The sequence below is a fragment of the Linepithema humile genome, chromosome 3 (assembly GCF_040581485.1).
Source record: "Linepithema humile isolate Giens D197 chromosome 3, Lhum_UNIL_v1.0, whole genome shotgun sequence".
Taxonomy (NCBI): Eukaryota; Metazoa; Arthropoda; class Insecta; order Hymenoptera; family Formicidae; genus Linepithema; species Linepithema humile.
The window spans coordinates 21220342-21243745 of NC_090130.1; the positions used below are offsets into that span (position 1 = coordinate 21220342).

The 23404-nt window shown below is 38.4% G+C and overlaps 1 protein-coding gene and 1 long non-coding RNA gene across 3 annotated transcripts in view; one reads left to right on the top strand and one right to left on the bottom strand.

Moving 5' to 3' along the window:
- The window catches only part of LOC105668687 (uncharacterized), a 195054-nt gene that overhangs the window by 136426 nt on the left and 35224 nt on the right, over window positions 1-23404 (bottom strand). The window lies entirely within an intron of this gene.
- Window positions 1944-23404, top strand: part of LOC105668682 (lachesin-like) — a 123711-nt gene continuing 102250 nt past the window's right edge. Inside the window, exon 1 of the mRNA XM_012361153.2 lies at window positions 1944-2531. Coding sequence (XP_012216576.2) covers window positions 2315-2531 — 217 coding nt within the window. The 5' untranslated portion in view covers window positions 1944-2314. The remainder of the gene's footprint in view (window positions 2532-23404) is intronic.

Below are 23404 nucleotides of genomic sequence, written 5' to 3' on the forward strand. Positions count from 1 at the left end.
AGGGACCACCACGTTGTCACACAGGGAGTTGGAGGCTACAATGGCAGTGCGTCTTCTGGCGCCCCGGAGTCTCCCGACACGCCTTCCAGCGCGAATGCCGCAAGAACTCGCTTATCTAGTGCACGGCGCGTTCTTCCATACGCCGCGATATTGCAATCCACACCTCCGGGAGGAACATTATTCACTCGGCGCGAGATTTCGCCCGGTACCGAACGCGGAAGCGACGATTACGAGGCTGTTTACGCGTTATTTTGCCCAACAGTCGCGCACATCGAGCGGGACACGCCGACTCGTCGCTTATGTGTGCAATTTCAAGGATTTATCATATATTAATCGGAGGAGATAAAACGCACGTTATTTCGAATCGACCGAATTTTGAACGATTCCGCGCGCTACAACCGATAATTATAGCCATTGCGGATTGAAGCATAACGTGTTTCACCATGCTGCATTATCCTATAAAATATTTACAAACATTTGCTCGAATGCGAATCAATGTTAAAAATGTAATCCTTGATTTCGACGGTTTATGTGATCCATATTACGGCTTCGACGGATAATCCGCCGTCGATGAATTATGGGCCAGAAGTATAACGCGCATTAACTTTATTCTGATAGTAAAGTGAAAATAAAGTTCATATTTTATTGCCGTACCTTATAAGTTAAAAAACATAATGTATTACCGCCCGAAAGCTATTAAATCCGAAATAATGACGTCGACAAAGATATCGCGTCCTAAAAAGAAGGATCATGCAAATATCCTCCTCTAAATATTTGCATGACTTGAAAAAGCTAAATTGTTTTCCGAGAACATCAATCAAATTCACAGGCGATTCATTATAGCGTGATTGTGTTTTATAGGGTTCGTAATTAAGGACCGACTCGAAAATTTTCCGTCCATCATGTGTCAATAGAAACCGTATTTCCTTTGCAGATTTATTAATCGCATTTTCTGGGCAAAACCCATTAAACTATTCCCGATATAACTAATCGATATTTCACACGATCAATTATCTTTATCGTTTATTCCACGTGAAGGCGAATGGATTGACTGAATATGTATGAACTTCCAAATTGCGCTTACATAACAGCCGAACTAATATCCGCAGCCGATAGATGAGAGTTACATGTATAATATCGTGTATTTGATGTCGCCAGGATATATCTTTAATCTATTTGCGTCCCACATATATTTCGAAAAATAATTAATGATTAATCGCGACAAAATGTATGAATCATACTTGCGATCGATTTTAGCCATTTGTATCAATTTTATATGCTGTTAATTATGAGAATGTTGCCTTTAGTCTGCGATAAAATTTGTTATAAAATGCTCAGCCATGTTATACAAGTATTGGATCAATCGTATACCGCAGAAAACACTGAGAAACGTTTTACAAGGGGAGGATAACACTGCCGCGCCAAGAAATTATCCTTCATTTCAAGTGGTATCTTAAACTTTGAGTAAATGAAAGGTCAGTCATAATTGAAAGCAAATTGTAGTTTTCAGTTCGAAGTATGTTTGACTTGGGACGGTATAAAATTAATTCTACTTGGATTTTAGAATGATATTTCTCTCGTTGCCGTTATATCTAGTTATTTAAACTGGAAACTTATGTTAACTCGTACTATGTCCGATGAAACTCTTTTCACTGAGCAGATTAAGAAAAATATCGAGTCTTTAAAAGTAGCGTAAAACTTTCAGCGAATATGTTAATTACTCTTTATTTCGAGTAATATTAAAAGCAGTGAGGCAATAAAATGGACAAAAAAGGTAATTACTCGTCTAATTTTAACTCAATTTCCAACAATTTATGCTCATTTACTAAACTCAACACATATTTTTTATGCAAAATTTTATCTCGTATAACTGTGTTTGTTTTTTTCCAATTTAACGATGTTGCAGTTTAAATAAATTTTTTTTTCAATAATTAACGCGATTATCTTTTATTTGTCGCTTCCTTTCTCTTCTAATCTCCATTCCGAGCAGAAATTACAATCGCGAGTCGCCATAAATCGAGAGCGAGAGCCGACTCTCGGTATCGACAAAGTCATATTATTCTCGCGTTCGTCTCTTCCGTCTTCAGGGCTCATGCCAAAAGACATACCCGAGCGGCCAAAATGAGCGTGCCACAGGTTGTGAGCGACCTCGAAAGCGCAGCGGCTGCGACGCGTAGGTTAGAGGGATAATTAATCGTCACCTATTGATAAGAGATAAGTGAGTGGGATTAAGACGCGCGCGGAGTCTGGGTAGGGAGGCTCAAGAGTCGCGAGAAGCGGAGAGGCGTCTGCGCGTGGCGGGAAAAGAGAGGGGATGATACAGGAGGGTAGAGAAACACGCTCTTCGGCAACTACCCTCAGTCGGGATGCCGGTCGCGCACCCTCTCGTTCATCCGCCACCGCGATGATCAGTGAGAAACGTGTCCAACGTGTCCCGGGAACCGTGCGAGGCCGACTCCGGCTGTTGACTGGCGCCGTGCTGCTGTCGACGATCGCGGGAAGTGCATGGACCGACAATCCCCTCACATCCGGTGAGTGAAAGAGGGAGGAGGAGAGAAAGGGAGAGAGAGAGAGAGAAAGATACAGATCGATCGCGTCGCAAGTCGCGCGTCTCTATCGATATCAGATTTTGCCGGTCCGCTCGCTTAGATATGAATAGTCATTAGTTAACAGCCTCGCGCGCTTAATCTACAAACCGGCTTGCAACGTGTTGATTATCGCCCGGGTTCATCCGAACTTCTCCGCGACGAGTTTCGTCCTCGTGCGCGAGTGCTAAATTCACCGCCGCGGTGCTAATTGAATCCCGTACGAACTGCGGCCACCCTCCGAGTAGGAATTTTGCTACCCACACGCGCCCCGGTTTCGCGTGTGCGGGAAGTTTAACGAGTTTCGGTGCCGCCGTCGCTGCGCCGTCACCGTCGTCGCGACGGACGCGGATTTACTCTCTCTTGTTTCCACTGTAGGGGAACACTGCTAATGCTAATGCTTGGTATTCCACATCGTGCGGATTTGTGGTGCCACATCGTGCCTCTTACTTACGAATGTGCCTCTCATGCGCGAGAGTTGATCGCCTCGCGCGGGGAGTAAATCGAAGCGTGTATACAATAGTTTCTAAGACTCTCGACGCCGGTGTACGAAGATGACTGTGAATTATGGGCGAGATATAAACTAGTTCGCTCACACCTCCACATTTATTCCAATGCAAATGTATTCGTCTTTTTTACTTTTAAATATGCTTTTCTTAATATTATATGATGATCTTGCAATTTTTATATCTCAAGTATAAAAATTGATTCGAAACTTTGATATTATTTTCATTCATTTGCCCTGCACAATTGTATTTTTATTGTAAATGTTAGAAGATAAATATCTATGACGAAGATCTTTTTCACAATCTTTTCCACGAAGTCGGCCCAAGAATACATAATGGTGCGCAGAGCAAATGCACAACGCGATAACAAGTTCCGAGCAAAATTTTGCACGCGCTACTTTGCGATATCACGCAAAGAATCGCAGCGCCGTGATAGTTTTAGATGATTTATTTTATAATAAATTACGTTATGATAGAGATACGTTAGAAAGTGTTAGACTTAATAATTTCCTGATCAATCCTTTAATATGCTGCTGCTATTGCAGTCACAAAGATGTGTCTCTGTTCGTTGCACGAAACATGGTAATATTAAACCCTTAGGCAAGTTTGCGGTTTACGCTGTTAGTTGCAAATATCGCATGCATATTAGTAATTGCGGATATTGAGTAATACAAATTGTTCAATTATCCATGTCTTAATAATATGATTACCTACGTTTGTCGGAAATATGCATTACGTAAATCTTATACGAAATGATTCATTAGCGAAAATTGTTCTACCCGTTAATCCTGCTTTTATTTGCTTTTACGAGTACGGTTGCACAGTGAATCTATAATTCAATGAAACTAGAATTTCCAACTATACACGCTTCGACGATTTCGTCGCAATTACGTGATATGCTTGTCATAATTAGGTTGCACTCTGTGTGTAGAGGAATATGAAGCCCTTGAGCTGATTGCTGCTTGCTGTATCGATACAAGGTCATACTACATGAGCCAATTTGATTCTTCGAAATGTCCTCTTATTAATAACAAGTTTAATGAATTTTTCAAAAAGTCGCGGAATATTTGAAAAATTTTCTCGTTTTTGTGGATATTACGTTTTTATTTGAACAAGTCGAAAACATGTTTTTCATTCAAGATATTACTTTTTGTATAAATACTCTATTCAAAAACATCGACACATTTAGTCAAACAAATTCTAGGTACGTGACATTAAAAAATTTCAGTCTGCAACATTTAGATATCTTTTCTTATATATAAATTATTTTCCGTATACCGTGATACTGTTATTGTTTCTTTATTTTCTCATCAATGCGCAAAACACATTGAAAACTTTACTGGATCGCTGGGAAAGCTTGTTTCGAAATGCGTCGAATTTTTTATGAACGGGGTTAATATTTTATACTTGAAAATTTTACTATTTAGATATTTTTGCACCTTATAATTTAACTACACAATTTTACACAATTACACAATTTAAATATACAAAATTTTAGACAATTTAAACAATGATTTTTCGTGATAGCAGTAATTATCAGATGATTATTGCAATTATTCTTTATTTAAATAGCGTAATATTTCTCTATTGTGTATTGCACAATTTTCTTTTGCCTTACATCAATATATCAATAGAATAGAATTTTCGACGCGAAATAGGCTGCCTTCTATAGCGTTAGCAAAATTGGTTACATACTTGTAACTGCCAAATGCGATTCGAGTACCAACGATTTCGGGCGATTACGCGGGACACCACGATATAATTTGGTTTCGCAGATGTGGAATGAATATGAAATTCCTGAGGTAGAACTACCTCTTCTGACTAATTTCTCGCATATATTCTATGCGCTGTTACAATGCCATGTAAAATACCTGATGCGTGATTGCTATTTTGCTAATTGTGCCTCTTACATGATGAAATTTCAAGCTGGATGCGTTTTCACACAAAACAAAATCCCGATTAGACTCATTTCGATATAATATCCAAACATACATTTTGCGCAGCTATTTTTCGCGTTACTGAGATCCAGTTATTTCGCATGCGTGCGATATACAATGCGTGATGGATTTCGAAAAAAAAGTTACGAAACTGTAACTACTATTGATCTATGAGAAGTTCTCTTGTTTCACGCCAACAATTGACTGCATGGTAACGTTTTATACAGGTCAAATAGGATCGTCGTTGTCCAGCGTGAAGCACGATTTTTTGCCTCCCAGATAGACCATAAAACAAAAAAAAAAAAAAAAAAAAAAAGGGAACTTGTTGGGTGTATCTTGTGACACGAAATTTCAATGCGCAGCACTTGTCGCTTTACGCGCATCCCAATTGATTTCGGTCGTTTTATAATTAAGCCGAGCTACTGATTTATACAATTAGTAAATTTGGGAGCGTGATGCAATCGGATGCATTAACGTGCAGTCGTGTAATGCATGCTACCATAATTCGCGGTAATAATATCTTTCTACGTGCGCATTACTTTACACAAAAATTTCATTTGAAGTCTTGATGTTGTATAAAGTTCTGCAATAACGCTAATTTCAAAATTATGTGGCTTTCACATTATTAGTAAAATAATTATTTTTAATGAATTATTAAATTAACGCAAAGTGTTGAATTTCACAATATATATAAAAAAAAAGGAGTAAAAATTTCAAAAATCTTGTAAGCAAAAATTGTTTAAGAAATTTTCGTTTAAGATCAAGATCCAATCCTTTCAAATTCCCTTATAATTTGTAAAGCATAATGTATTGCTGGTTACAGCACTAAACTTATTATCCGTAAAATGAAACCGAATCTGAGCGAAATAGTGTTAAAACCAAAGCAGCATTCTTTTCTTTCACATCTGGCCTGTAAAAAAATGTTGAAGCAGTCTGTCTATATTATGAAAATGGGTCACTGAATTTGATCACTGAATACTATCAGCCTCGTCGGGACATTTAAGAAGTTTTAGTTTTACAGAGATGCCGTTATACACTTTTTAATAGGATTTACAAACTGGGTTAAAATCAACTTCGCGCTTCACTCATTTTCTCAAAGGTGTCCTTATAAACTAACAATGCGCGTATGACCATACCTTTGACAAACGTTCGTGACTGCGTTGTAAGAGCTTTTAATAATTAAGCGTCATTCAGCTTGTCAACTTTGAGAGGACTTTCGCCGATTACACGTCATTATATTTATCTTTCTACGTACGGCACGTTCGATGTCGGAGTCATCAATTACGTGAATAAATCTTCATTTATTTGCATAAATATTTTCAATGTATGATGAATACGCGAGATACGTTTCTTGATGCAAATTTTCGGCTGTCATATTTTATTGACCAGGGTCGGCCGACCGAGCTACATCAAATCATCAGGGTGCACGCGACTGTGCAAGTGAGCGCGCTGTTTTACTGCTTGCTCCTGGATGTAATAAAAAAATTTCCAGCACAGGATATTCGAGTAAAAGGATGTTTGAAGGACCGGTTATAGCGGTACTCGGCCAGTCGTAAGAGCGGGGGTCTCACAAGCGGTAGTGGTGGATGTAAATGGAAATAAGCTGGAGGGAAGGTACTGAATCTTACGGCGAGACGATAATCTAACCGAGTAGCAGATTCTCGAGACGGAGCTTACGCTTGTAGTATCTTGTCCCCCTCTCGTAATATTATGAAATTACGATTTATTGATTTTTGCCGTACTCGAGTAATGAATTGTCCTGTGTACACTTGTGCACACCCAAAGGCAGATGTGCGAAGGAATAAATTATTACCGACGAAATTTAAGTTCTCGTTAACCGTGATTGATGACATTCTCATTTACCTAAAAAGAAAATAATTTTGACATTTCCCCTTATAAGAGGCGGAGGCTCGAGAAAATGGGCTCGAAGAAATTGAACAGATAAATTCATTTATAAAAAGCGAGACGGCAAATCCCGGTGCATTTCGGAGTGAAATAGCAAATGTAGAAATCTCCGCCGAGATAGCTTCTCGCGCGCGCGTTAGTAGATTTAAGCATCTTCAAGTGTAAATCTTAGGGTATGGAAGAAAAGACAGGAGGAGTAAATGCGCGGCTCCTGTCGATTTATCTTCAGTAAGAAGGGAATGCTCTCAAAGTAAATGCCGGCTGTAAATCAGCTCGCATTTTCTTTGGCCACGTGCAACAAAAGCATGCGTGTGATGTATGCACGAACTGTATATAACTCGCACCAGTAGCGTAGGAACGGCAGGGGGGCAGCGAGGGCAACGAGGGTATGCACTCAACGCGAAATATCCACTAAATTTCTTAAAGCCGCGGTGTGACGTAATTCTCCGCCGGGCTGTCAGCTTCTCTCGATTCAAATAAATCGAACTTATTTAACGCCCAAGTCGTGCTTATTTGCGCAAATATCGGACCGTTGAAGTGGGAGCTTCGCGAAATTGATTTGTCGTCTGATCGACACGGAAGACCCGGTTTGAATTTCGCGTACAAGACATATCTATTGCAAGGGAAATTTGATATTGCAACGTGTCGATTGAAATCTATTCTTACAGCGATTCACAATGGCTTCGATTATCCCCGTTATCGAGCTGGCAGAGATAGCAAAGTACTCACTGTCATTGTTCTTCACTTCTTATTTTATGCAGTGAGATAAACAAATAAAAATCGCGCTTATTGCATCCTTCATCGCTACATTTCGATGCATTGAATTCTTGTTAAATAAAAATACGTGCAGTTTCCTATGCTAATCCAATTGCTATTCTCTGTTAACCAATGCTAATCTACATCGGCATTGCCGTCATCTAAATGCAAACAGCAGTGGCGCTATTTCCGTGCTGTAAAATTGGAGGGTAGCGGGATAATCAAAACATACATCAAATCATGAAATAATGCGCCTAGATGTCTAACCACTTAGCAATGTCTTGATAATTCCGTTAAGTGCATGTGCGGCGAGAAACGCGAGACACACGTGAATAGAGTGATTCCATGTTAAAAAATAAGTCAAAGTTTTGAGATAAACTTTTTTCATACGAAGCTCCGTTTTCAAGATAAACCATTTTGAAATTCCGTTGAGTGCTTGTGTATTTATATTTATCATTCGAGTCGGTAAACCGTTATGGATTACTACTTTCTGTGCTTTTTTTGCACACAACGTATACAAGATTATAAAGTGGAATGTTTTTGAAAAATAAAACTAATTCTTGAGTTCTTTGTTTTATTAACAAAGTTGAAAATATTGTTTCTGCTCGGTGGATAAGCTCTGCTTTTTTTACGAAACGACTTATAAACTTTTGCTAATATACGTTAAACTTTTAAATGTTCAAACGTTTGAATAATTTCATTTCTTAATTGATCAGACTACTTGCATCATAAAACTTTCATCTAAAACCTGCGATAATTTATCGATCTGTATGACGGATACAAGTGCATACATACTCAAAGGCATTTCAAAGTTATTTTTCTAAGAAAACAAAGTCTGGCACACACAAAAATTTCATTCAAAACTTTAGACATACTTTTCAACAAGGAATCACTCTATATCCGTACGCATACCATGTTTTCCGCCGCACCCTGTATCGCGTTATTTACAGTCTTCACAACCGAATCAACCCATCATGCGTCTGAACGTGAAATAATGCACGAAGATGTCCAACCGCGTAAAAATATCTTGATAATTCCGTTAAGTATACATAACGTTATTTACAGTCTTTACAGGCGGCAAAACTCGCCATCTCCTAAGGCGTGAGACTTGACTCAGTACGGAACGTGGTGGATTTAGAGTTAATTTAACTTTTACTTATTTAACTTTTATGGAGGGATAATGTATTTATGGATCCCTACGGTATACCGGACTTTTCTGCAAGAAAGATCGTTCAACCGTGAAAGTTATACAACATACTTCTGAAATTGCACCCACGCCGAAACAGTAACTTTACTCCGCCTGTTTTTCGGGTATAAAATACTTAATTAAGAATTCGTGCGGTCAGGATTAATCGTGTCAATATTATAAGGGGAGAAAAGAAATATTGGCACTAAGTTCTCTGTAATCGCTCCTGACAATGTTTGTTTACTTTGTTTACTTTGTAAAAAAAATTTTTTTTTTCTCTTTACGAACTTTGATCTCCGCCGAGATTACTGTATCAACATGAGCTTATAATAAAACTGAACCGCGCAATTCATTAATGCGCTGCTGTTTTATATCCATCTTACACGCTGTGTGAAAAGTTTTTAAAGGCAAATTTTAGATTAAACATCTCGCTTCGTCTATGTAAAGAATCGTAAAAAAAGATTGGTGTGTTACGAAAGATGATGTCGATCTGCGTGACATTAGACAAACTCGTGACAAGATGAAATTCAAATCTGGCGAATTGCGGGTCTGCGATTACCGTTCAATGCGACGTATTAAGAAAGTATAATAGATTAATGAGACTGCAATTGAGAGTGCAGCACGATAAAACAAAACCTGCGAAATTGTAGATAGTCGAATCAAGCTGATGCGCTGGGCCATTTTCCATGCATGCTTTTGGTGCTATGCACCGTTGCACAGCAAATGGGTTTGCGCCACGCGAAGAGTAACTGCCAGCTAAATAATTTCGTTGTCATCAGTTTAATATTATCGTACCTCAACGCCGTAGTTACAAAGTGCCACGTAGAGGCTTTTGTTTGTTAAAAATTAAAATTTAACCTTATACAGTGGCCTGAAATTACACTTTGTATCAGCTCATTGTAAAGCCTTTTAAACAACGCTAATTTACACAACGTTGAATGCAATTAATTATGTATGCAACTTAATTTAATATAATAATACATTTAGTCAATAGTATAAAATTAACATGTCGCGCGCGTTCATCTGAATGCAGTAATTTTTCTCGTAAATAAAAACAAAATTTGTTGACATCTTGTTCAGTAAATTCTTACGCAAAAAATGTAATTGCATTATGGCAATGTACTTTTTATTCGTGTGAAAAATTTACTGAATTGGTAATAAACTTTTTTCACTTATAATTGAAAATCTTTCAATGTGAGCAAAATAATTATGGAACTTTACGAGATTTCAAAACCTGTTATTTCGTTGACCCACGTCTCGCGTGGGTTTCGTCAGACATGTATCTCGTTGATCTTTCATCTTGCGAAAAGAACAGACGTAATTTTGGAAATACGTCGGAGAAAAGTGAACGGTACGAATAGCAGAAAGATTAATTGCGTGTAAAACTGTGATGAAATATCTTGTATCACTTTCGAAATATTTCACCACGACACTGAATATTAGAAGTTACTTATACATTATTATTCCGAATATTATTGTAAAATTTGGTTTTAACAGAATTTCCTTATAAGAAAATAAACGGAAAAAAAACGTTTAACTAAAATATTTAGAAACTAAAATATTTATAAACGCTACGGATCGTTGATATATTTTTTAATAGAAACGCGAGCTCCCCGTGGATCAATAATATATGGTGAACGAAAATTTCGAACTTCACAAAATACAACAGCGTACAATGGCTCACACAAGTGGATTGCCTGAAGCCATACTAAAATCGGCGTGATTTCATGCGCTATCAAGTTCTCCGGTGGGAATGCGCTTTTTTTCAGCAATTCCATGCACCAGCTGTAGAAACCGTTAACAATCGCGAAGCTCATAGGTTTCTCCTTAAGAGTATATCAATCAAAGTTCTTGACTTCGTGATGCGAATCCTGCGTTAAATCCTCTCGGAGGTTTTATGCACAGAGATTGAAATAAATTTTGCCACTTTACTACAAAACCGCAAACTTTCACAGTTACTGCGTGAAGTATCTAGATTGAATTCACGTTATAATTTCAGAATATAATGAATACACGGTTTGAATAAAAAGATTATTTCCGCCTATAATGTATATTAATATCTAAAATTAATAACATAACTATTTCTATTTCACCAAATAGATTAATGTGTACCCGTAGATTTGCATATTTCCATTATATATTATTATTTCCATATTAATTTATATCAATTGACGATCAATTTGTTATTCTTATTGACGCAGTCGCATTAATGCGTAGGCATGTTTGCGATAAATTTAAATATTTGTAAAAATCATGAATCGAGCTGTTATACGCAGCAGTGAATTAATGCACAAATAATAGAGGTATTGTAAGCAGTGAGATGTTTTAGTAGAAAATGTTGGTTACACGTTCCATTGAGCTGTCAAATGTTCTGAAAACGTCGCGGTTAGTCGCCTACAGGCTACCTAACAACTGCAGAGATTTTCCGTGCTCCACGGACGGATCAACAGTGTCTGTAACTACTGTGCGTTTTCTAACAAGCCCTAAGGCGTAAATGGCAATGGCATGTAACTGCAACACGTATCCATTTCCTGACATGTTTACTGCGATTGCGATAAACCTCGTGATACTTTCTGTTCAAAGTTTCTACACCCATCGTTACCCATGTAAACTCTAAGTTCCGGACACCCTCGCATTACTCGCATGTAATGGAATTCGATCGACTCAATCGGAAATAACTACAGATAACACGTAAATATGGCATTTTGCCAAACAATTCGCAAACAACTTTCTGATTAAATTTTATTTTACCAAACAATTTTCTAGATAAATACTAGTATTTTGGAAATACTTGATAATGCGCAATAAAGATGTTTGTTGTCAATTAATTGGCAATCTATATAGAATGCAATTTATGTCCATTTTCATCTATATTCCGGACGGTCTGTAACGGATGTACATTTCGTACGGCTCAATGTATAAACATCGTTATTGGTCTTTGTTGTGTACGCAAATGGCAAACTCAAACACGACCTTTACATCTCATACATAACCGTTCTTCGCTCGTGTTTGAAACTCGAAGTAGCCTCTGCCGCTCGATGAAGTCCATGGAGATTGGTTCGTGTTTATGTTAATTAGCGATGTCGTGCTATATAGGCAGGTAGTGCTCAATCTCTAAAGCAATAAGCCATAGCGTTAATATTGAAAAGCGAGTGACGCGAAGCCAAGGCGTGATTTATAATGCATATCAAAAATCTTGATGCGCAAAGACTCGAGCGAAATTTTAAAGATTTTTAAAAACTTTCCTCTGATAGCGTGTATGTGTATTAAATTTTGCATTTTAAATAACTCACACGAATATTTATAAGCATTTAGATTAAGTACTTAACTTCCATCTTCGTGAAAGAAAACGCGACGGTGTGACGGTCGCGTAGATACGCGTAAAGTCCATTTCATCCGCGATGTATGGCATTATAGATTTCGTAATGCTGGCCAACGCCGCAATTGAAACATTTTCGCAATAATCCTCTTAGTCCGACCTGGATTAAGCTTGAACCGACCTCGTGGCGGCTCTTCAGCACGCTGTCAAATGCAAATACCACGTGTTCCAACGTCGGCGCGGAATTGCGTGGCACACAAGAGTCAACAAACAAACAGCGCACGTGTGCGTTTAATATCTAAAGTTGAGATTTCGGTTTGATATAAAGTTGGAGAAAAATTTTTCCAACCCCGATTAAAATAAAAAGAACAAACAGTATTACTTGTATCGACTAAATATTTCGCTGTGCAGCGCGGTAAAAAAGATTTCGCACTTTCGCGAGTCTCCCGCAGCTTTGAGCATATTATATCTGATTTTTTCTTGTCCGTATCATTTGTAATACTGATACGATGCCGAGTCTGTCAGATTGGACACTAGTGTTTTTTCACCAAAGTTTGCCCAGGATACGATGCTGGCTACGATATAAATCCATTGAGTAATCCGATTATCCGGATATCCTTGAAATCCCGTTTATATTGCTGCTGCTATTTTTAATTTATATTTCTGGTGCCGCCGCTAAGAGCAATATTTCTTTTCACAGCTTACGGAACGTCGGAGCATTATCCTGATATCCTCGCGATTTGGTTTATTTGATTATTTATGGATTTTATTCGTCACGAGAGACTGATACATTTAAAACGCACAAAGCACTCTCGATATTGTTACATTTTGCGCCCGGCAAGAACTAATATCCGGTATTTTGCCAAATCGATCATCGAACATCGATATTGAAATATTTCGTTTTGTCTGACAAATCAGTGTCAAATCAAATCGTGCGTTATATCGCTACATCAATATATGCACATCGCGCCTGCAGCTGTATCTGTAACTTCATCAAATGTATCCACACACATTGCGCGTATTGCAGATGATTTTAAGATACTCGATATGCACCCCGCCGATATTTCGCATCGCTGCACGCTGATCCCACGCTGTTACAGCGAATCGCGTGACGAAGCGAGAAAAATTGTTTACCGGGTGTTGCTTGTATACAGGACGGAAGAAATGAGACACGACATTCGTATCATGATATGGTGAGCGTCGTGTGAGAAAAAACGTAAAGATATACCGTGTTGGGGGATATACAGGCAAGGATAACGACGAGGACGCACTGAGAGGAGGAACGGGAGTGACATTGAGCGTGCTTAATAACGCTAATTGCAGGTCTCTTCCTTCTCAGCTAACGCTGGCTTTCACAATACGCCTCTGTCCAGTACGTGGTCCAGCGCGCGAGTTACGTGCATGCTAACGATCGTGTATATGTATTTGTCTGTGTATACCGGACACACACGCACACATGCGCGCGCTGTCCGAGCGGTTATAGAAATTTTCTGCTCGCTAAAGACAACCGAACGATTTGTTAAATTGGACATGAGTTCGCCAGATTCACACCTCACTGCACGGAAGGCGCGTAATCTGATTTTAATGATCGCCAACATTATTTTCAGCAATGCGAAGTATCGGAAGAGTCTAAAGCTTACATCAAATATAATAAATATTAATTTTATTTAAATGTTATTTTTATATAGCAAGTGGTTAATGTACATTTTTGTGCACGCTGGACAAGATTGAAATAATATTTTGGAAATAGTTGCATGTATATTGCACAGCAGTATTGTTTACATTTTCCATAAAACACCATGATTTCTGAATAAACCGCTAAATTTATTTCATAATGCCTAAATTAATGCAACGTATAAGAGATTTCGTACGCTGCATTAATTTTCAGTGTAAAACTGCATAATTAATTATTCAGACTTTTATGACAAAATTCGATTTTCATATTTTATGTTTGTGTGTTACACAATTTGATGTTCCGCTTCTATGCAATAGAAAATTTGTTCGGCAATTTTGAAACCATATTAAATTAAAATAATTAATGGAGATATACTCTCTCCTCCTGTTTTTCTCTGGCACTTGTTACAAAGCCTGCCGCATCCATGATTTCATAATCCAGTTACCACCAAAGTAACGCAAACGCGGCTGCTGAACGAAGGCAAGTAATTAATCGGGTCGTTGTAAGCATAATTAAGTTTTCAGCGTTGCATTACAACCATCTCATTCTATCTTTACCGAAACACTGATCTGACGCAAGTGTACGTGGGGCAATATTAATTAAAAAAATACAATAATATTAATGAGCAAGGCAAGCTTTTATCTGACTCAATGACTGAATTGCGAAAATAATTAAAATGGACAGCGCATCGTGATCTTTTCTTTCAAATTTTGCAAAATAATTGCTTATTAATATCGTGCCTGATAAGATTTAATTATCATTTTCCAGTTTTCTCCTGAATATAAAATTGATGTAATATTATATAGCACACAGAATATCTCAAGTGTTTCGAATACAATGCATTTAAAAGTAAAATTTATACAAAGCGATCCAAATTAAACTTTTTGAGATAAATGATATTTCATTTGACGGAATATATTACACTACTCTATTCAATTTAACTAAATTTAAATAACAATGTTTAAAGCAAGAATTTGAAGTGAACAATTATACTACAATTAAATTTGTTATGCAATTATACTTTATTAACAATTACTTTCATGAAAATATAACTAAATGGAATTAAATTTGTCGTTTGATATCTAGTACAGAACGAAATAATAAATTTGTAATTATAATTTTACTAATTATTAAATAATTAATTCGTATGGAGAGTTCCTAATGTTGTACAGAACAATACTTTTGTATTATAGCTTGCAGAATTTCAACCACTAAACGTTAGTTAAACTCTCTCTTTCTCTCTCAAAATCTTCTATCATTATATAGCGATTTCTTAACGAGCACGTTTCGACGATCAGGATAGGCCGTTCGCGTAAGACACGCAGCGGGATCCACCACTTTCCGATGGTATAAGCTTTGATATTACAGTGATAGCAGCGCGTATTTAATGAATTATTGTGCTCCCAATTGGCGGCAAGTTTTGTAATTGAATTTCACCAATCGACCGACGTTGCACGCGCGTCGGTGCTCCAAGGAACAGGCCGTCGGAGTTATCTTCTACCTGCGAGTTATCGCACGACTCATCGGGCCGTAGACAGCTTAATTAGATTTCAACCCCTCTCTTCCCCTTACGCTTCTCTCTCTCTCTCTCTCTCTCTCTCTCTCTCGGCGACAACTAGGTACTGCATACATTGCCTCGCGACGGGACACGACATCAGCGTCGCGCATGGGTTTAAGGATTAGTTCAGATTTCGCTAGAATCTGGACAATTTACATTCAGCGAGTTATATTAAATTTATAACGAGTACGTCCGACACTCTGTCCGAATGTAGGTAACTGAATTACTATAAGTGAATATCCGGGTAGTTTACTGTTCCCAATCTGCTAACGAATTTGGCCGTCACTATTGAGCAATATGGCCACTTTCAAGTGCCATTGCGATCCAATGGATCGAGAGTTTCAGGAACAGCGAGATGATTCCTTGGAGAACTACACTCGTTGCAATAAATAAATATTTATTCATTGTTATAACATCCGAGTGGGCTGAAAGGGCAGCAGCAAATAGGTGCAAAACGATGTAGAGAGGGGGAAGGGGGGGGGAGGGAGGAAAACGTTTTTCTTACAAAGTTATCTCTGGGCGCGAACGTTTATTAAATTAGATCCATTACTCGGTGTGAAGTTTCGTGTTTCCACCTCGCGTGCGTTTGTTACTGCTCCCCCAACTGTTGTAGTGCGGATATCTAAGATTCTTGCAGAAATAAAACGAGTTGAGCGCTATGAATTTATGCGGCGAATTACTGAATATCCCGAACACATTCTTTTACAGTATTCTTTTTTTTTATTCTACTTATGCATCGGTGACTTTATCGCTGCTTGTTCCAGCAGCTTACTCCATTTTTAATACGTTGTTCGTGTAATAACTTAAGGATCGAGTATTCTCTCCGCCGGATCCGCGCTGCTTTCATCATTTGATTAGTATTAGGTGTAAAGTTTGCAACAGGTATAACGTGGCGTCGTGTCGACATGTCCGTGTCATGTGACGGGCCAGCTTTGCGCCAGCGATTACCGCGGGTGGAATTGCGAAATGTACTACACCGGCTATGCATACTGTTCATTAGTAATGGATCTGGTTTGCCCTGTAAAACTGATTTAATTAGCGGGATACGGTCGAATCGGTGGTTTTCCGTGTCACAGTGTGTTATACACAGCCGGTAAACGTGAATAAATGTAAACGAGCAGCGAACAGTTTTGTAACGCGCCTCCGCATTAACATCTAACGGACGTTCAAGGCAAATTCAGAGAAGCACGCTTCGAGAGAAACGAAATATTTCGACGATGAATCAAAACGTGGCGACGTGAAAACGTGGCGATTCGTTGCCTTCGGTTGAAAACTGATAACACAGAAATTTATACGGACGATATGTAACGTTTCTGTACCTTTTCGAGTGGAAATACGTCTTATTTCAAAGTGCGCGAGCCTTGCATGTTACTCAATCCCCTAGTGGCAGATCTTGTGTGTCTGCGACCTGTTGCACTATAGCCATAGTTTTCTTTTATAACGGATGATATAAGATATATGTAGAAGGTGAGCCGAACTTTTCCAAAACAGCTCTCTCTTTTATTTATATCGAAAGCGCACATTAAACTGTTATAATACGAGCGAAACTATCGAAGAAACTTTCGTCGATATCATTGATCCTCGATATTTTCTCGATGTGTATATAACAATATCTCGATATATATATATATATATATATATATGTTTCTGTTAATATTTTTAATTTGGTAATGCAAATATTTCATACTGATTGAATAATTCATTTGCATTACATCTTTATCATGCGTGGCTCGCTATTGTGAGTGCATTTCTGGATGGAATACAGAAATACGCGATTTGCGTGTGATGCACTGCGGTTGAGTGCACTGCGAGAACCGCGAACTTTCCGCAAATGCGGCGGCTACACAGCCATACATTTTCAAGTAGAAGGGGTAAAACTAATTTTGAATAATTATTCATTATTTTAATTTAAGCCGCCGACTGATTTTAATTATGAACTGACAAGAAACTGACGAACTTCTAATTACTTCGAAAGCGGGTAATCCGATCTGCGGGGGGTGTGAGAAGTATAAAAGAACAGAGTGGTCGCTGTCATGACCGATTCTGGAAAGAATTTTCTCGGGTAGTGCGAGAAAAAAAAAGAGGGAATAAACTACGGCACGGTTGCAGTTGCATGTGGCGTTTCAGCCTCCCGGGCAAAATTATGCGGTATAGGCGGCGCAAAGGTCAAAGAATTAAACTTGGCAGAATTCCATTTCTTCCTCGCTAAACTTTGTGAGATTTGTACGATTGTATCTCTTAATATCCTCCTGCATTAAAACTTTTAGTCCGTTATATTTTTATTGTTTCTCTTCGCGTAGACATTCTACGGTAGCATGTTATCGTCGACATTTTTAATAGCTATCTTTTAAAACTTCATCTTTTTCACCAATCAATATTCATCGCGGCAAAAAAATATAACGAATAAATATTTGTCAGCAAATATTGTCGACGGTATCGAATATCGTGGAAGAATATTAGCGTTATATTTTGCATAGTTTTTTTTTATACGCAAAAAAGTGCGATTTAACGTTATCGAATAAAAGAATGAATTAAGAAAACTCGTTACTTGTGAATTACGTGCTGAATGATTCAACTTTAACGAGTTTAAGGGCATCGAGCATCGAGAGCTGGTAGGCCCTTGGCCCGTAGTTAGAATCTCGAAATAACAGCATTGGAGGTAAGAACGATGTAGAAGCGCCGTAACATTGTGAGCGGAGGCATCCGAGAAAGCGGCTAAGATCGGCGGAGAGTCAAGAACTTTCGAGCAAGAAAACGTATAAAGAAGTTTCAAAGAGGAAAACTCGAAAGGATCGCATCGATGGTCCGTGGGACGTTCTAATAGAAGCAGGCGAAAACGCGCGCGAGAGAAACTCGGATAGAAATCGAATAAAAAGGTCAGCGGAGAAAAGTGAAACAGAAAAATAGCATGGACAAGTACCAATGACAGTAGGAGAGGCTCCGAAGTGTCGATTCTACTAGAGTTACGATGATATATTGTGACATCTATGGTTTTTCCGTCCATTTATATATATATTTGGACGAATTGTTATTTTTATGGAACACATGTATTAGTAAATTACATCATGCTGAGATACGATTGATTTCGTATAAAAGAAATACCGCGGAATGAGATTTAATGATATTAAAATTAATCGCGCCACATTGCGCATTTATACTCGCACGCTGAATAATAATTGGACACTTAAGTAACCCTTTAGCTAGTGTTGCGAGCAAGTTGAACTTTCAAAGATTGAAGAATCGTGGTAATCCTGTTAATGGCTCAGTTGTGCTCCGTGTAATTTCTACTGTTGTGCAATAACCGTCCGCGCGTGAGGCCAACTTGCGCCAGATTAAAACAGGAACGGGCTAATACGAGTGCTGCGTATGACTGCCTCTTGAAACAACTCGCAACAATTGTTGCAAACAACAGGCTGAAGTATTTATAACGACTTCCACTTCAGGTTCGCAGTGCTCGCAATGCTTTTCAAACAACTCACTAAGCTTTTCGCGTCGAATAACGAGATGCGAATCGATACGAAGAAACACGCTGCTTGGCGAAAAGACTCGCGAAAGTGTGATGGATTATGACGTCGTTTGCATGTTATTGGACCTTTCTTTCATGACGCGTGTGATTTAACTGCAGTCACTATTATTCGCGTAAAGAACAAACTGCACATACGGGAGGCTTGTAGATTCGAAGTGGAAAAATGATATAATTGCTCGGATAAAATGTAATACGCGTGTTATTAAAAAAATTTCATAAAAATGCGAGGAGTAAAATTAGCTGAGGCATTAAACGATAAAATGCAGAAGTGGAAGACAAAGCGATGTAAAATAAAAAGGCGAGAGTTTTACACGAGCCGTCTCACAAAGTTGATCTGTGCGTTGCAGGAATTGCAAGATCTCAACTTTTACTTGAAACGAACCAACGCAACTTTGAAGTTATGCAGTCGATTATGAAATTCTCGTGATGCATCTATTCGGGTATAACACCCGCGAAAACGTGTTTCCAACTTCTTCTGCATTCCATGAAATTATTTAACCGAATCAAACAATTTAACTTCTCGCTTCTAGCGCCCCGAGGAAATTTGCATCATGATAAATTGAAACGAAATTTATCAACAAGTCTTGTACGCGAATAAGGAGAAATATTTCTTATGAATATTCATAGTTTTGCGTAGATGTTCTTTCATATTTGATATCTAAGCTGGTTCGAATTAAGCTGAAGCCAAGCGGAGTTAGAGTTAAAGTTAAGCTTAAACATATAGCTTACCTAACTTATATCTAACTCCAGTTTAATTCAAATTCAGTTTCTAACCTGATTTAGATCTAGTATCCCGATAAATTCTAGTGAAATCACCGGCATTTCAACAAGTAGTACATCTCATTTTGGGAAGCTATGTGAGACTGTCGAGAGTTATTCTTTCGATTAATTTTGAATCATTACAAATGTGAGAATTTGCGAATCAGTTTGAATAAAGTATGATGCAGAGATATTAATGCGTTGCACTGTTCAAATTTAGTGACGCAACAATGCGGAGAATGTTATTACTCGAGATAATTCTACGCGAAAAGCGGATTACGTGAAGACATTGATGAGAAACCATATACGTCGTATTAGTTGGTGAATACCAGTAGGATTCAGCGAAGGAATATAACGAGCAAACCGTCTTACATTCTTCTCGAGACTTGTATGTCGGGGTGAACGCGGTCTCCGCTCGTTCGAGCGTGTCCGTTGAAATTCTCGACGTACTCCTTCTTCCTTCTTACTAGAAAAACCGGACGCGTGTCGATTTATCGCCGACATATACTTCCCTAAACGAAGACGTTTGAGGAAACATTCGCGGTTTGTTGCACACAAAACATTTGACGATGCACAAGCGATGCAATCCGCGCAAGAATAACCAACGCAGAATAAATGTTGAAATAGCCGCAACGTTCACAAATAATGTTTACAAAATTCATTTTAATTTTAATTTGGGAAGTATAATTTATATTCTCGGCCACGAATGGTCGAGAATTATAAAATTGTACAATTTTCAGTATTTTTTAACAAGAGTTTAATTAATTTTTATTTATTTCTGTAATATTAAATTATAGAATTTGATTTATCATTAAATTAAGTTAAAACATATTAAAACATTTATCAAATAATGGATCAAATAATGTTCTTATTCTGTAACAATCTAAGCAGAATGTGTAAATAATGCGTGCGAAAAAAAAGCAAGTACGTATTTATAAGTATCGTAAAACAATTAATCAAATCCATGTCTAAAGGAAAGGCAAAAGGCGAAAAATTAAGTGTCTAAACGCGAGATCGATGCGTTACTCTCGACATTTATAAATAGTCTTACGTATACAGCGTTTATAGCTCCCTTAAAAGCTCTCAGCATGCATCTATTGACTTGCCAAACGAAGGGACTTTCGAGGATCCTCCATTCTGTTTATCCTGGTACAAGTCTCTCGCGAGACAAACGTCAAAGTGCTCTTTCTTGCACGACGATTTTACACGGTGTGTCAGACTGCGCGAAGATAAATTTCAATCGTGGAAACTTCATTATTAAATCGACGACATGTATAATCGTCTCATTGATGAACACAAGAAAAAAAGGTAAAAATTGATATTACATTTTTTATACTTCGGATTTGAATTTAAAATTCCTTTGTCGGAATATCACCGCGGAAGTTCTCGAAAGTGTTATTACGAGCAAATTCCAGATGCTATCTCGGATCGATAACCAATACACATCCGTGTATTGGTTACAATACAATACTTACAATACCGGACTTCTGCACGTCAGTTTAAGATTTAGACTTGTACGCGCGGATAAACATCGAACATCATTCCACGCGTTCGGTAAGACCGCGGGTGAAAAACGAAAGAGAGCGGTAACGACTACATTTTCCCGTTGTATTTGTTGGCAGGACGCGACACTGTCGATCGGAGCTTAGGGGGCGCCGCCACGTTTCCTCGGAACATATTTTCCTCGGATGAGAACAGTCGATATCCGGCTTTAATCGTTCGTAAGAAATGGAGATGCGCGAGTAGCAAGAAAAAGGGTTAAATGGAGGGGAGGGGGAGTTCGTGATGTCTAGAGTTGTTCGTGGCTCGAAGAGATCGAGCGTGATCGTCGAGAGGTAGAACGGAGGGCGATGCTTTTCAAAGACTTTTATCCCGGAAAGTTAGCTCGAGATGATATTGCTTTGCTCGCGGATTAAAAGAAATTGTACATTGATTTTTACAAAAGAAATTATAATTTCACAGTTTTCCTATTACTTGTTACACATTATTTTCACCGATATAAATCGAATAGATAGCTAAAGGGGTTTTAGTTATTAATATACCATTAGCGGTGCGACGCTATTTTTCTAGCAATACAATAGAATGCAATCCATCAGGGGACTAACCCAGATGTCCAACCGGAAGAAGAATCTCACGTGCGGGAGGAAAGAAGCGAAATAAAATAGCGTTGTAAATCTTCATCAGCGACCGAGAAGGGAACGCGACGGGCGACAAGACAATAATTGCGCGTTAAAACAATACAAATTATCATACGCTGTTGCGCAATCTGGAGTATCTACGGCGGCGCTTTGAAACGGATGGCACTTTCGGCGGAACGTGAAAGAGTATCGCGTGTGAGACACGTCGTCGTGACGCATATTTCTGAATGGAATCAACCTGATTCCAGGTAGCACTGCAAGACGACCGGCTCCCGCGGGTATTAAGGCTGCCTTTCCAAGGCGAGCATTCGCGTTGTTGCACCCGTATATATATCTGCAGCCCCTTTTCCAGGTGGATTACCAAAGTCTTATGCTCTTATCTCGACGAACGCCCGAGCGTTGGCGACGCGAAAAGAGATTTCCGCGCTGATCGAAAGTACAAGCGACTTCCATCCCGAGAGTCGTCCTCGTTACTTCTCCGCTCCCGAATGCCCCGCGCAAGATGGCCAGCTCGAAAGGCACGGAGGCAGATAAGTGGTAGTGGACGAAGCGGAGTGGAAAGGCGAGCCTTGGCTCGAAATTTAACGGTTGCGAGCGACGGTTATCTGCGAGGCAGCTCGAGTTCGGCTTTCCCGGGAATACTTCGAGATATTCCTGCTTTCTTCTGCGCAGCTCGTTGATAGTGCAAAAGTTAGAAGATTAATGAAAAGCTCGACTCTCTGAAATAACGCGATTCGCAACTTTGCAAGTAGATATATAGACGCAGGTCGATACATTTGTTTCGTCTTGTTTGCCGAATGTTTTCGAATAATAGTATTGTTGAGAAGTATGTGCTGAGAAATAAATGTTTTGGTATTTGTTTCGTCGAACACAATAGTTGAATCAAGCGTCTAAATTACTAACATCGCCCTCTCACGTATTCCGACGAGAAATGAGAATGATTAAACTCTTCGTTGCAACATATTCCTTCAATTTCCTCTGAACACAAACTTCAATTGAAAAGATACACTATTCTTTCATTTTATCAGAGAACGTTGATAAAACAAAGATAAAATTAATTCAAACGTTATTAGAGGCAACATTTTAAAACATTGCTATAAGCCGCGTAAGAATGCGCAAAATGCGAAACATAAAATTATTAATTTCGTACTAAAATAAATTTATGCGAGAAGCAATTACGGGAAGCACATGTACTGAAAGAAATAAGACGGAAGCAATAAAATGGATCTAAAATTTTACGAACGCTCGTTTTCTTCTAATTCTTCACGTTGATGTTTCCAAATAACATTTGAAAATGCACGAAGACAGTGTCATTCCTTGATGCACTACACGATAAACATAAAATCCTACTAAAGCGTGGATTACGTTTCATAAAAAAACTACAATTCCGCTAAAAATAATTAGTAAGAAAAACTCATTGAAAAATGAAAATGTTTTCTATGTGAAGATGAGACGGCAAAATATGTATATTTAGTCAAATATGTACACGTTGCAGGCTCTTTGTAAATTCTGCCTTTTTAAAAGCCCTCGTCTTTTTATAGAACACCGCTCTAC